The sequence below is a fragment of the Capra hircus genome, chromosome 11, assembly GCF_001704415.2.
Source record: "Capra hircus breed San Clemente chromosome 11, ASM170441v1, whole genome shotgun sequence".
NCBI classification, from domain to species: Eukaryota; Metazoa; Chordata; class Mammalia; order Artiodactyla; family Bovidae; genus Capra; species Capra hircus.
In genome coordinates this window covers 24,978,917-24,993,834 of record NC_030818.1, presented here as the reverse complement: position 1 = coordinate 24,993,834, position 14,918 = coordinate 24,978,917, and the positions used below count along the sequence as shown (strand labels likewise).

At 55.6% G+C, this 14,918-nt stretch overlaps 2 protein-coding genes across 6 annotated transcripts in view; one reads left to right on the top strand and one right to left on the bottom strand.

Annotated features, from left to right (window-relative positions):
• Positions 1,010-3,693, top strand: OXER1 (oxoeicosanoid receptor 1). The gene has a single exon (XM_013967583.2). It carries the CDS (start codon positions 1,985-1,987, stop codon positions 3,119-3,121), a length of 1,137 nt encoding a protein of 378 aa, XP_013823037.2. The 5' UTR covers positions 1,010-1,984; the 3' UTR covers positions 3,122-3,693.
• MTA3 (metastasis associated 1 family member 3) overlaps positions 10,142-14,918 on the bottom strand; it is a 217,128-nt gene continuing 212,351 nt past the window's right edge. For 4 of the 5 annotated variants that reach the window (XM_005686589.3, XM_013967589.2, XM_018055173.1 and 1 more), the window contains exon 17: positions 10,142-13,667. In XM_005686589.3, the coding sequence (XP_005686646.2) occupies positions 13,642-13,667 (26 nt within the window). In that variant the 3' untranslated portion in view covers positions 10,142-13,641. Of the gene's footprint in view, positions 13,668-14,449; positions 14,524-14,918 lie in introns of all 5 variants that reach the window. The other variant, XR_001296256.2, reaches the window with a different exon arrangement.

Below are 14,918 nucleotides of genomic sequence, written 5' to 3'. Positions count from 1 at the left end.
AATACATGAAGGTTGTGACGAGCCTCCGAGGGGCTTGGTGGTAGGGGGAGGGCCACCTGGCCCCCTCCCCCTGCTCCCCCCTCCCTATGTACAGGCCCCCGTGGGGCCCAGGAGTTTGGGAGTTGAGGATGCAGCAGTGGGTTGAGATGAATCATGGAAGCTGCAGCAGGAGATTGGGGTTCAGCATCCTGGGGCTTCAAGGAGAAGTCGATGAGGGGTCGCTTGCTGGGGTAACTGAAGCTATGTCTGGACGAAACAGGTCGCTGGATAGAGTCTAGGATTCCTCTGGAAAACCTGGGTTTGAACCCTGCCTCCCCTATCCCTGCCTGCCAGCTCACTGCTTGGATCCCCTCTACTGACAAACCGGCAAAGGAGACCCTGACTTTGCTGAAAGACCCTGAGGGGTGTCCAGACCTTCACCCACCACCCCTCTAGAGGACATCACTGCCACACTCTAGGGCAGTGACACGCTCCTCTGTCCAGGAGCTGAGGAGGGAACATCAATGTCCCAAAAGTCACCCCCAGGCAGTGTGCCCAGAGGGCCACAAGAAGGGCCCCCTAGTTCCAAGGATGTGTCTAATCCAAGACAGAAAATCATGAAAATTAGGTTCCGTGTTTTTCTGACCACCAACTCTGTGCCAGGGGATTTGCCAGAAGTTTTTACAGAAATGACCTCATTGAATCCTTACAACTGTCCAAGAAGGTGGTGGCACCACATTTTACAATTGAGGCTTAGACAGCTTTGGAAGCTGTTTCCAACCCAGGCTTGTCTACATTCAAAGCTCAGGCTGGTGGTCCCACCACCCTACACCCTATCTGCCCTCAGCCTTGGCCAGTGGGAGCCCAGGGCAGGGGAGAGGCTTGTTGGGGTGTGTCTGGGGAGAGGGGCCAGCATCCACTGTCCGAAACCCCAAGACTCTAGACTGAGCTGACAGCACGGGGCATCCTGCTGACCACAGCCATTTGGCACAGGGGCAGCGGGGCGGGGGAGGGGGAGCCAGATCGTGGAGCCTGGAACCACAGCCTTTCTTGGTGCTGTCCCATGTTACCCCATCTCTGCCCACAGGCCTGGCCCCATGGACTCATGGGAACACCACACAGTGGGAGAGCAGGATTTAGACCTTGTCTGAAACCAGCCCTAGCCCCCTGCTCCGCTCTCTGCAGTGAATACTGGGTGATGGCCCGTCAAGTGGGATGAACAGTGGCAGGGCAACTCGAGGATTCTGATTGTGGGAGAGGCCCCCACGTCCCCAGGGCATGGCAGTAAAACTTGGCAGGGGAGCCCTCTGCGCATGGGATGTACTTCATCATGGATGTGGACCTGGGACCATCACAGACTCTGGAAGTGTCAGGAATCTGAGAATCAGGACAGCAGGCTGTTCCTACTAGGCAGTGAGCACAACGGTCAAGGTGTCAACTGGACCCCTGCCTCCTTCTCCCAGGACATCTTGTTGGCTCCACAGTCCTTGCTGCCAGAGTTGGTGGGGGCAGGGAGCCACCTAGTCTGCATCTGTGATGGGAGTGGGGTGGGGGCTCAGGGTGGCCTGCATGGTCTCCAGAGCTGTGAGTTGTCAGGACCAGCTCCTGCCTTCAGGCAAGCAAATGTCTGACCACTCAGGGCTGTAAACACACTCCCCAGCCACACCCCAGCCAGGCCTTCCTCCCGCTTCAGGGTTCCTCTGGGCCTCCACTCACCTTGCTGAGCCCTCATTCTGGTGTCAGAGGCAATGCAGATTCCAGTCCGAGGCTGGGCTTAGAGACCTCACAGGCTGGCCACTCTCTGCTCTGGGGAGGTGGAGAGGGAGGGAGAGCAGCAGGGTTCCTCTTCACTTGCAGTTGGAACACAGGGTGTTTCTTGGTGGCTGCAAGGATGATGATGAAACCCCCAGGATACTGAGTCATTGTGCTGGCCAGCTGATAGCGAGCACTGACCCCTGTGCAATTGCTGGAGAAACGTCTCTCAGGTCCACGGCCCAAGCAGCCCATGGGATTTCCTAACCTGAGCCATCCCTCTCCCCTTCCTTCTCTCTCTCCCTCCTGGCTCCCTCTCTCCCTCCCTTCCTCTCCCTCCTCCTCCTCTCCCTCTGCCCTGACCACTGCCTTGGGGTCACCTGGAGAGGCCACTGCTTCTTGCCACCCGGCCTCCTCCCCCATAGTGTCTGCCATCCTGGCGCCAGTCCTGGTTATGGAGTTTGTCCTGGGCCTGGTGGGGAACAGCCTGGCCTTCTTCATCTTCTGCTTGCGCACGCGGCCCTGGACGTCCAGCACCGTGTTCCTGGTCAGCCTGGTGGTGGCAGACTTCCTCCTGATCCTCAACCTGCCCCTTCGTGTGGATTACTACTTCCTCCATGAGACCTGGCGCTTCGGGGACACCGCCTGCCAAGTCAACCTGTTCATGATCGCCACCAACCGCACGGCCAGCGTGGTCTTCCTCACGGCCGTGGCCCTCAACCGCTACTTGAAGGTGGCCTGGCCACACCACGCGCTGAGCAGGGCCTCGGTTGGGGGCGCTGCCCGCATGGCCGGGGGTCTCTGGGGGGCACTCCTGCTCCTCAACGGGCACCTGCTCCTGACCACCCACTCCAGCCGGTCCTGCCTCAGTTACCAGCTGGGCACGAGACCCTCGACCTCACTCATCTGGCACCAGGCCCTGTTCGTGGTGGAGTTCTTCCTGCCGCTGGCGCTCATCCTCTTTGCCATCGTGAGCATCACGCTCACCATCCGCCGCCGCGGCCTGGATGGGCAGGCGGGCCCACGGCGGGCCCTGTGCGTCCTCGCCGCCGTGGTGGGAGTCTATACCGTCTGCTTCCTGCCCAGCGTGGTCTTCGGCGTCGCCTCCGTCGTGGCCTTCCGCCTGCGTGCCTGCCGTGCCCTGGATGTCTGCTCGCAGCTCTTCCACGGCTCCCTGGCCTTCACCTACCTCAACAGCGTGCTCGACCCCGTGCTTTACTGTTTCTCCAGCCCCAGCTTCCTCCGCCAGGCGCGGGCCCTGCTGGGCCTCACCCAGGGCTGGCAAGGCTCAGAGAGCGCCAAAAGCACCCACCGTGCCGGGCGCAGGTCGTGCTCTGGGAAGGTGGTGGCCACAAGGAAGCTGCAGGTGGACGTCTCGGAGGAGGACTGACCAGAAAGGGCCCTCCCAGAACTTGGACTCTGCTGCGGGTGCCTCAGGACGGAGGAATGCCTGGCTCTGGGCTGGAGGGCCAGCAAGGGTCCCTCAACCAACCAGACAAAGGACCTCTGCAGGAGCCAGGTGGGTGGCAGGGAGAGAAGAGGGTCTGGGCTTGGAGTCGTGTGTCTGATGTTGTGGGGATGATGTCCCAACAGCACAGAGCACCTTGGCAGGTGGAAACAGCCAGGGACTGCCAACTCAGCAGAGGGCCACAGCTGCCTTGTCCCAGGTCAGAGCCAGGGATCTGTGAGAGCAGAAGTCTTGCTTTAGAAATTTTGTTGTTGTTCAGTTGCCAGGTCATGTCCAACTATTTGTGACCCCATGGATTGCAGCACAGCAGGCCTCCCTGTTCTTCACTATCTCCCGGAATGTGCTCGAACTCATGTGCATTGAGTCAGTGATGCCATCCAACCATCTCATCCTCTGTCACCCCCTTCTCCTGTTGCCCTCAATCTTTCCTAGTATCAGGGTCTTTTCTGAAATTGTACAGCTGTTTTTTCTATTATCTCCAATCGTTTTTTTTCCCCCAATACTAATAAACTTCCTTTTGAAAAATGCAAGCCTATCTCAACTGATCTAAGGAAAACCAGTAAGTATCTGCAGGTTCATCTGGCATCAGGAGGGTTCAAAGTGAGTTCCCCAAGATGAAGGGACACTCTGGGGACAGAGTGGAGAAGCTGTCCAGGGCACCATCCTTCCACAGGAATCCTGGAGCCCCATATATCCTTAAAGTCAGAACACTCCCCAGGAGAGGTCCTCATGCTCCCAGGATGGGCGGCCCACCTGGATCTCCAGGAGGCCCCCACCCTGCTATCCTCTGGGACGATGTGGGGATCTTCAGCCTGGGAGGTTATCGTCTCCACCCAGGTCAGGCTCCTGGACCCCCTCCCCTGGCTTTCCTTAGCCCCAAGAACCCTCCCCTGGCCCTGGAACCTGTGGTGGCTGCTACCCACCTGGACAGGAAGGGGCTTCCGGTCACCAGAGCCAGCTCACCGCCCTCCCTCAGGACCGGAGCCATCTTGCCCACCTCTCCTCCGTCCTGTTCTATTCGATATGCCTGTGTCAGCGACTGAGACCATCTGGGCTAACCCATCTGTTGACCTGGGGCTCCCCAGGCACAAGGTGTGTACCTGGCATGAATTAAGGGTTTCTTTTGCGGGTGGGGCACGTGTAGTGGTTTTCCCTACTGTCCACAGTGGAAGTCATTTTGGGTGCATGGCTTTCAAGACTTCCAAAGGGCTATTCAGAGGTCACTAAAGCCCCAAATATGCCTCTCCTGAACCCCATGCGTCCCCAGCCCCAGCCATCTCAGGAGAATGAACATCTGCCCCCAGTATACACACCCTCTCCCCACCAAGGGGGACAGAAGGGCCTGGGATAGGTTCCCTACTCATCACCCCAGTCACGGACCCCTGGCCCTCAGATACAGGGTCTGACAATGGGGACAAGCCCCCTCTCCCCACCTGTTTTCATCCTCTCAGCCCAGCCCTCTGATATCATGGACAGGGATGCCCTTCCTCAGTTAAAAGTTTTCAAGAGTGGTGGTCAGGCCCAGGAGAGTCACCCATGTCCCAGGAGGGAGGCACATGGATGCCATATGGATGTTGTGGTGGGAGATAGAATGTGTCAGGCAGGGGGAGATGGCCTGGGGAACAAATTGGGTGGGTATTAAAAGCCACCTCCTGGTGTGTCTCCACCCACTTTTCCCATTCCTGAAAACTCACCAACTACTGTCAGAAACCCACAGAGATACTGAGAACCCAAACCAAGTGATGGAAAGGGCTGAGCCACCTGGGTCCCTCCAAGGGACTCCTCGGGCATTTCTGCCCTACATGGACCCTGCTCCATTCCTCCGCTCTGCTGTTACCTCTCACTGTAGAGCCACTCCTAGGAACTCCCCACCTTGCCACCCTCTGCTGCCACGGGAAGGAGCTGGCCAACCTTGGCCTGAGATTCGTCATTTCTAAGTCAGACCAAATGCTCCTGGAGTCTGGGATTTAAGCACTTTCTCGTGAAGCCCCCAGCTCCAGGGGGCATTAACATATACTGTGCTCTGAGTGAGCACCAGGCACCTTCCTTCCGGGACCATCTCTCCCCACGTTTGCACCTGTCTGGTTGCTGAGCAGTTCTAGTGGCCAACAGGGCTCTCTGTGCCTCCTTTGCCTTGGTCCTTCCTTCCCCGGACCCTTCCCTTCAACACCGCCATGCCTTCTCACCCCTCAGGAGCTGGGCTCACTCACCCGACTCCATCTAAGAGAAATGACCTGATGGTCCCCGTAGCCTGTCACTGCTGTCTCTTCCCCTCGAGGAGCCCCAGGTAGATGCTGATCACAAGGTTTGGGCCCACAACCCTGAATCTGCCCTGGATCCTCCCTGCCCCTCACCTTGAAGTTGATGACTGCTCTCCCCACTGACAAGGAACTCTCTAAAGGGGGTCTGGGTGTCCCCACAAGAGACAGAAGCAGGGCTTCGGGCTTCTTCCACAGTCTCCCTGCATGGAAGGACCCCTTGGTCCTAACCTTGGTCCCAACCCACAGTGAACCCCTCTCCTGGGCTTGGTTCTCCATCTGTGAAATGGGAACAGTGATCCTGGCCCTTGCTCAACTCCAGGGGTTGGAGATGGAAATACCCCATATGCTGAGCACTGAGTGAGTACTAGAGTTATTATGGGGGTGAAGGGAAGGGAAAGGGGATAGGAAAGGATGGGGGAGGTGGGGAAGAGAGCACACTGTTGAAGGGCAGGGTTTTCTACAGATGGGAGCGTAGCCACCATGGCGGTATAAGGTAGGCTGGGGACAGGCTGAGTAAAGACCCTACTTCCTGCATTTGGGCTCCAAGCAGCGTTTTGGTCCCTTGGGGTGGACTGCACTTTCCAGTGTACGTTAGGCAGCATGTCTCGCTCCTTTCTCATGTGACCTGCTGACAGCTTAAGGGATGAAAAAATGGCTTCCATGACTTTACCCCAGGGACTCATGTGCAGGGGGCAGGCAGGCATGATGGGGCTCACAGGCCTGAAGCCACTCAGCAAGCATTTGCTAGGCACACACCATGGCCCAGACCCTAAGCCACAAAGGCAGATGATACGCCTCTGACCTTGAGTGCCCCCAGGCCAAGCCTGGGAGAGACAGACCCGCAAACAGATCAGAGGCAACCCAAGCCAGCGGGATCCCAAGGAAGTAACACACCAATGACAGCAGACAGCACAGGCTTGGGGTGGCAGTGCCGGGAGTGAGGGGGTGCATGTGGGCTGAACGGGGAGGATGAGGAAAGGAGCTAAGGGAACACATTCACGGCAGAGGGAAGGGCGTGAACCAGGGCACGGAGCTGAGAGAGGAGCCGGTGGGCCTGGGGAGGGTGAGGGGAGCAATGAGCCAAGGGAGCGGGAAGCCTAGGGACGGAGTTAGGAGACAGCGGGAGAGGCGGGCTGGGCCCTGCAGGCTCAGGACAGTCCAGCAGGAAAGCAAGTGTGTGTGAGGTTTTCAAGAAGTCGACGATGATCAGCCTTGCTGCTTTTCCGTTTTGGCTGGGTCTTCAACGCTACACTCGGGCTTTTTCTAGTTGCAGCGAGCGTGGGGCTATCCTCTAGTTGCGGGGCACAGACTTCTGATTGCAGTGGCTCCTCTTGTGGAGCATGGGCTCTAGGGCATGGGCTCAGTAGTTACGGCTCATGGGCTTAGCTGCTCGAAGGATTTCAGAATCTTCCTGGACTAGGGACCGAACCTGTGTCTCCTGCATTGGCGGATGAATTCTTAACCCACTGAACCACCAGGGAAACCCCGGTCTTACATTTTGATCAGTTACTCTGCTGACAGTGTGGACAGCCTCGTGAGGGGTAAGGGAAGACAACCTGAGTAGGAACGGTCTGTGTTCCAAGCAAGGGCAGCGGCAGACAGGACACAGGTACAGAGGCACAGCCCAGGTTGGGAAGAGAGGTGACTGTGGATGATGGGTGGAGAGTGCACACTGAAGAAACAGGGGCTGCAGCAGGTTCAGAGGAGAAGATACAGTTAAGACAAGTTGGAGGAGCTTGGAGGGCCTGCAGGCAAATAAGTACAGCAGCACGTTTAGGGCTGGAAACAGCATTTCAGACTCTTGTTGCTAACGGGAGCTGACCTCTTACAGGGAATGGATGAGGTCACCTGGGGAAGAGTGAAGAGGACAAAGAACCATCCTTTAAAAAAAAATCCCCACAAGTAAAGGACACACAAAGGAAGACCCAGTGAAATGCCCAGAAGAAACCTTTAAATAGGAAGAAAATCAGGAATGCAGCAATTTTAAAAAGAGCATGAAAGAAGTAAAAAAAAAAAAAAGGAATATCCTAGAGCCATCTTTTATGAGGGTAAAAGCCGAACATAAAATACCCAGACAGGCTGCAAAGTACCTCAGTATTTTCAAAAGTCCTAATTGCATGCTGAAGAAAGCTGATGTGAGAACCAAAGTGTGTGTCTGACACTGTCTGGTCAAGCTTCCTATACTGACACTCGGGATTAACACAGCATGGTCTGTGCTATTAAAAATAGCTTTTCGAGAAGTGATAGGTTATCATCTGCATAAAATTTAATTATATGCAAAATGTTCCATATTGGTTATGGATTCATACATATGTAGTCATTGTATAAAATCATACACTGGGTTGAGAAACACCAAATTAAGGAAAGTGCTCTCTTCTAAAACGGAGGAACATGGAAAGGCAGTACACAGGGGACTACTATTCTGAAATTTATCTTTGTAAAAAATCCTGGGAAATGGCTCTAAGTAATATCTGAATGTGGCTCAGTGTTGCTCTGGGTAGAGAATAAAGGAGAGAGTGCAATGAAGAATAACAAAGACAAGTAACATGATGGCAACCATGTCGAGTGCTCAAGAAAGCTCAAAGAGGGTGACCGCAAGACGGGCTGGATGTGGCAATTAGGAGGTCTCTGGTGACCTTTCGACGGCAATCTCAGTGGGTGGCTGGGGTGGGGCAGAATGGAAGCGATAAAGGACTGTACTGTGTTGAGAAATTAATGAGACTTCAAGAAACGGACAAGTCTTTCCTCTTTAAACAAGTTTGCTTTAAAGGGAGATAAGACAAGAGCTTCAGGCAAAGCCGAGAGAGGACCTGTGGTGGTTCGCCTGTTCTGTTCTGTTGACTGGATGGGGAAGTTTAAGTGGCCTGAGAAGGCAGGGAGGGTGAAGATGAGGGCAGCGGGCAGAGGATGATGACAGAGCAATAACAAACACTGTCCCAGGCCCCATGCGAAGCACTTTACACACACTAATGTAGTTAGTTCTGTAGGTACATACTATGATCCCATCTTACAGATGAATAAACTGAGGCACAGAGAGGTTGAGTAACTGGCCCAAGGTGATCCAGTAGTAAGTGGCAGTCTGGCCTGAGTCAGGACACTCTACTGCAAGCCTCTAAGGAGGTGGGGGCCAGGAAACGATCCAACATGTGGGTACCAGGAGGGTTCTCCAGAGGCCGAAGAGCACCTCCACGGGCTGGTGGAAGTGCTGCAGTGAAAGGGGAACACAGGTGAAGGGATTCTTAGAAAACTTGGCCCTCAGCGGGTGAGAGCTTCAGGGGTAACCAAGGGTTAGAACAGCTGGTTCTGGGAATAAGAAAACAAGCTCCTAAAGGACATATAAATGGGCCAGCTCAGCAAGCAGTCCAGAGAGGCCTGGTGAGGGGGGCGCTCACATCTCGGGTGGTCCCTGCAGGCTAAATGGTTTCCTCCAGTGACCCCCTGCAGTTAGTCCAGGAGCAAGAGCAGAGCAAATGGAAACCTCTTAAGAAGTCTGACTATAAAAACCCAGTCCTGGCAATGGATCTTCAGGCTCTTACCCCTTGAAAGACAGGGCACATGACACTCTATTGGTGAGCTTCCAGAAAGAGGGAGACACTTGAGTCAGGATTAAATCTTAATAAAAAGACACCAAGAACCAGGGCATTAGGGATTTCACAGCGACGGAGCTGCCGGCTTGCACTCTGAGGGCCCCTCTGCTTCCACAGAGCCCGCCCTGCGGCATCCGGCCTCGCTGAGCCCGCTTCTCTCGGGGCTTCTGCAAGGACCGGCAGGGCCCTGCCTCTTCTACAACCTTTTCCAGGGTCCTGTAACCTCGCGCATGGATGTCTTGCTTCTCTAATGAAACTCTTGAAGGAATTCAATGTCTTTTTTTTTTTTTTAACCTCTCTCAAATCTCAGCAAACAAGGGTTGCAAACAGGTGCACTACAAACACAGGCTGGAGGCGCCCAGGGAGCCTACAATGACGGCCCCAGGACAGCCACTGAGGCAGAGTCTGCACCGCAGTCAAACCAGTAAAATACTCAACAGAGAGTAATTTCTACCAAGCTGGTTTCACACTAGGGGGCCTGGGAAACACTGAAGGATGCTGGGCATTCAGATCAGGCTCCCGATGGCTTTTAGGGCAACTCAGACATGTTGGTTTCCAGCTCTCAGAGCTGAGGAGGGCTGGATGTAGAAGAGGGCGCTAGGCTTCATCTGCGTCACCTGCAGCTCTTGCACCCACCTCACTGGCACGGGAGCCTTCCTGTCAACCCCCTGGATGGAGTGCAGCACACTCCCTTAGCTCACCGTGGGAGCGGCCCCGCACTCGTCCCCGCCACCTGGCTCCAGCACAGCAGTGCGAAAGGGACTGATGGAGAGAGGTCTGCCTGCGGCTTCTCCCACCTCCAGGCCTAGGGGACACAGGGTCAAAGCCACCCCTGGTGCAGCTCAGCCTCATGAAACCGCCATGTCCTCAGGCTATGGCTTATGAGAGAGCAGAAGAAAGTGCCAAACTTGGGGAAAGGCCTCTGAGCACCTACCTCCATGTAGCTGGGGCGGGGATGTCAGACTAATGGGCCTGGCCCCAGAGCCACACGGGGAGGAAGCACCTAGGGCTGGGGGCTGGGGTGGGGGGCCTGCCCCTGGGCCCAGCCTTATAGCTGAGCCACTGTCCCAGCAAAGGGCAGCATAAAACCAGGCAGAATTTCTAGAAGTTTATTGGAAACAGGATACAAATTGATCAGTGGATGACATCTACTTACAGACAGACGACTCTGTAACAGCACACGCTCAATGAATTATCCTGGGGAAACACTCATGACTACTGATGCGTGGTCTGGGTGGGTGTTCTCCAGCAGGGAAACCAGAGACTGGGGGAAGAGGAATGGGCCAGGGTGGACAGAAAACTGGGACACAGCCTCCCCGAGGGGAAAGGCGAGGTGGGGCTGCTAAATGAGTAAATTCCCCCAAAGGAGAACTGGGATAACTGTTATGAATAAAACCCCTCCCCCACCTCCCCAAAGCACTTTCCTCCCAAGGAGAGTGAAAAGAACCTACAGAAACCCACCAGGGCAGCTACCTCCACCTCCACTCACCGGGATCTTAGCACAGCACGGGGAATCCACAGTGGGCCTGGACATGGCAGAGAGGGGGCCAGGGCCACACGTGTCCTGGGACTGCTTGGCCTCTGACCCACCACTCGCCTTCCCCTGCTCCGCTCTGGGGACTGACTGCAGGGGCCTGACTGCAGTTGGCCTGTCCCCAGCTCCCAGGTCAGCTGGCTTCCAGCTGCATTTAGCTAACGCAGAAATCTGGAAGGCATGGGGAAGGGAGAAGCCAGGCTGTCTGCGCTCCCGCTTTGCCTGGGGTGGGGTGTGGGGGGGTATGTTTCTGGCAGGGCCCAGGTCTCCTCATGGCTTCAGCTCCCACCACATAGCCCTCTGCAGACCCAAGCTCCACCCAGTGTCCTGACCCCCAGGATCTGGTCCCACCAGCTCTGTGGTTCCCTGTTTCTGGTTACCCCTCAGTGGCAACTCAGGTCTTCTTATTTCTCAGTTAAACAATTCCCTGGATTAAAACCCCTCTGTTTTAAATATATAGACTTTTCTGGTTTTCTTGGTTGGATGCTGACTGATAGAAACCAGGCTGTGGACAAGGCAGAATCATGAAAGGCAAGCTGAAAGCAGTTGGGGCCTCTCCTGCACCACCTCAGGGTGGGCGGGCGATGACGGGGGAGGACAACTCTCGGGCTTCAGTGTCCTTATCCGAGGGTGCACAGCAGCCCTGGGCACGTCTGCTGGGAAACGTGCAAATGGGCGTTGCATGTCACCCCACAAGCTCGCTGCTCACAGTGCTGACATGCCACTGACACCCACAACAGTGACACCATGGCCCCAAGAAAGGGGGGCGGCCAGGAGGGCCTCTCGGCACCAACTGCTCATTTGGCAAAGAGAGATGCTAGAGGCTCCTTGGCATCCATCCTCCAGTCCCTGAAGGTTCAGTGCTGGGGGGACTTTCCCGAGATGAAGTGGGAGCCTGAGGCCTTAGCCAGCAACCTACCTACAGGAGGGCGGGGCTGCAGAACTGGGAGTTTTCACCACACAGTGAAGGGAGAGCTGTCAGAGTGCGCCTGTCCCACAGCAAAGCATGGACTGGAGCTGGCCTGGGCCTCCCTGTTCTTCCTGCAGCCCTGGCCTGGCCCCAGTCTCCAAAGCTCCTCGCCTGGGGAAGGAGGGCCTCTCCCCAACAAGCTGGCAGAAAAGTCACGGGCAGCTAATGGCTCCTTTAACCACAAGTCATGGTTCCATATGGGTCAGGAGAGGACAGGGAGAAGGTGAAGGAATCATTCCACGATCTGTATCCATCACAGCAAATCCAGGGCAGGGCATGGGGATACAGCTTGGTTGCATCTCTTTCTTTAGAAGACGTGGCACATGGCTGGTGAGGCAAGAGCCGGCTGCCTTCTCTCTCCCTGGGGCTTTACAGAAGGAGCTTCTCTGTGGGACCCTGAGGGCAATGTCTGCCCCCCGACCCGGCTCACTGAGACCCACTCATGGGGCCCCAAGCCAAAACCTGGAACAGCTCCAAGAGTTGGCAGCGGTGAGAATGTCCCGGGGATCATCCCTCAAACACTAAGACGAGAACCAACCCCTCCTGGGGAGAGAAGCCACAGTGCCTGCGAGGCTGGAAAAGGAAAAGGCAGCTTGTGCTTTGAGCGTCACCCTCAGTGATCACGCATCACGTCCTCTGCTGAGCTGAGCCCAGCCTGCGACGACCAGACATCTGGAGCATCATGGTCATTGTAGGGAAACCTCACTCTGCCTGGGGCGGGGGGCACTCAGCTCACTCAGAGCCACTCTGTCCTGCAAGCAGCTGGCCGTTTGAGGCACCTGCTGTCAGCCACCCAGCTGTCTCCCAGCCGCACGCCCCAGGGACCACAGGGAGGCACACTCCCACTGTCTTTCACGGTGCTGTGACCCTGTGCCCTGCAGCCTGTCCCTGCAAACAAAGGCAGGGAAGCAGCAGATTCACATCCGCTTGGGGAGCAAATGGGGCATTAAGGTTTTCCTGTCCCCGCAGCTGTGTACACACAGTGGCAGAGTGGCCCACCTGTGACGCCAGCAGGGCCTGTACCAGGGCAGACAGCAGAAACAGGGTCACAGACAGGTCTCCTGGGGTCTAGGCACAGGTGCTCACAGAAACGGCTGGGTTGCCAGGGTGGCGGAGGCAGGGCTTCCACACAGACTCACCTGCAAACACAGCTCTCTCCCTTCACCCTTACGGGCCACACAGACTCCACCTGCTTAAAATTAACCTGGATGAATGAGAGTCCTAGAAGGCCCAACCTGGCTGCAGCAGCTGGTTTGGCTGTGAAAGAACAGGGCAGGACATGAGAGCTGGTCACCATGATACACACGCTCAGCTCACGTTAATATCTGCTCTCGCTGGACTGCCTGGGACTAAGCAGAACCAAGAGAATGCCAGCCTCTTTCCAACAACAAAGCACAGATGATATAAAGAGTCCACAGGCTTCCCAAAGACGATTTGCTTATCTTTTGTCAGAACCGCAGGTAATTCTGGACCTGGGAGGGATGGAGGTAGGGGGACAAATACAGGATGCAGGAGGTGGAGGACAAAATTTCCCCACTGAAAAAATGGGGAATGAAGCCTATTGAGAAAACGCCGAGGGACAGTGACAGCTGGGATGGGGGGGAACATCCTGAACTACATCAACATTGGCACATTTCTTAAGAAAAATCCATTTAGAAACATGCCGTATCCCTCGAGTCCACACTGACACAGCCGGCGACAGAGAGAAGCTGGCACATGCAGGGCGGCAGCGGCTCTGAGCCTGCAGCAGCCCCACTGCCCCGGAGCCGCGGTGCCCAGGGTTCAGAGCACCGGAGAAGAAGGTCTCGGAGTAGCTCCCCCAGCCCCTCAATTCCCCAGGCAGGTCCCGTTCTGGGGCAGTGAGGTCTCTAGAGGAAAGCAAGGGGACACTGATTCACATGAGGAGATGCAGCTTCGGGGACGGGCGCTCCCGCAGTCTCTTTCCCGGCCTGGTCAAGGCTCCGTGGGGTGCACGAGGAGGTCTCCCCCAGGGTACGCTGGGAATGGGGCTGCCTCCTTCCCAGGCATGGCTATGGACATCAGCAGGACAGTGTAGCAAGTCTTGGATTATAGGATTAAACAGCAATAGCTCAGTCTGACACGCAGCATGTGAGTTCTGGAAAAGGAAAGAAACAGGGTCGAAGTTAGGTGCTGACGGCAGAGGCAAAGGGAGAGGAAGGATGGATCAGACCTCCCACCACCATCATCACAGCCTTCAAGGAAAGGAGGCTGGGCACTGATTCAAATAACACTCACAATGTCGTTGAGGGGTGGACCAAAGGAAAGTTTAACTGAGGCCACGAAAATCTGTGAGTGACACTGAGGTATCTTGAAAGCTGGAGTTGGGAAAGGCAGGTGCAGTGGTCAGCAGCCAGGCAGGCAAGTGCTGACATGCATACCAGAGCAACGTCGTGGAACCTCTCTGACTGGACGCTAGGGAATGGGGAACGCAACAGGCCTACAGGAGGCATGCCCTGATCTCAGGTAACCATAATTAATCATACGGTGCAGGCACTCGGAAGCTAGGTACGTATTTTTCCGTAGGAGGGGAGTGACCCCAAACACCCACTGTGTCACAATGCCCCTCCTTCCCAGTGCCTCCACTTCCCCCTCAAACCTTCAGCTCTCCTGCTCCAGAGCTGCGCATCTAGAGACTCTCAAGGGAAACAGGGGAATGAGAGGCAGAAGTGCCGGTCAACTAGATTGGCACCATCTGGTGTCACCCAGTAGCTTGTGAAAACTTCTGCTTGTTTACTAGCTAAGTGGCTAGGAGGGAACTGGGGGGTGTCTGCTGAGACGGGATCAGGGGCTCGGGCCAAGGCAGGGCCTGGATACTCTCTCTGGTCACATGCTCTGCAACCAGGAGAAGACATGGGGTTAGGGGACAGGGATGCTCACCTTCACAGCTTCCCTCCATCCTGAGGAAGGGCTGCAGGATAGAGCACAGCCGCACCTTCACTTCATGAGCCTTTCTAGAATGGGGAGATATATGCACACAGCCTGGTATTGGAGAGGGCTCAGCAAGTATGTGTCCAATTAAAACCCAGCCAGTTCAGTTCAGGTCTGGGCTAAGCTGTTTTGTTCCATAGGTTATGGAACAAGCTTTCACCAGAACCTTGTGAGGGTAAGCAAGGTTAGGAGCTTGCTCAAGGCCGCATGGCGAGTAAGTTGAGGAGTCAGGATTTGAACTCAGATCTTCTTAAATTAGGTAGAGTTTCCTGCTACTCTAAGCTGCCCCATTCTCCATCCATCCCAGTGAGAGCACACGGCTCTCTTCAGTGTCTAAATTATGGGTTTTATGTGTTGTCAGTATCACCAGTATTTCTCAGAAGCCTCTCTCCTTTTGTGTGTGTGTGTGCTGCGGGAG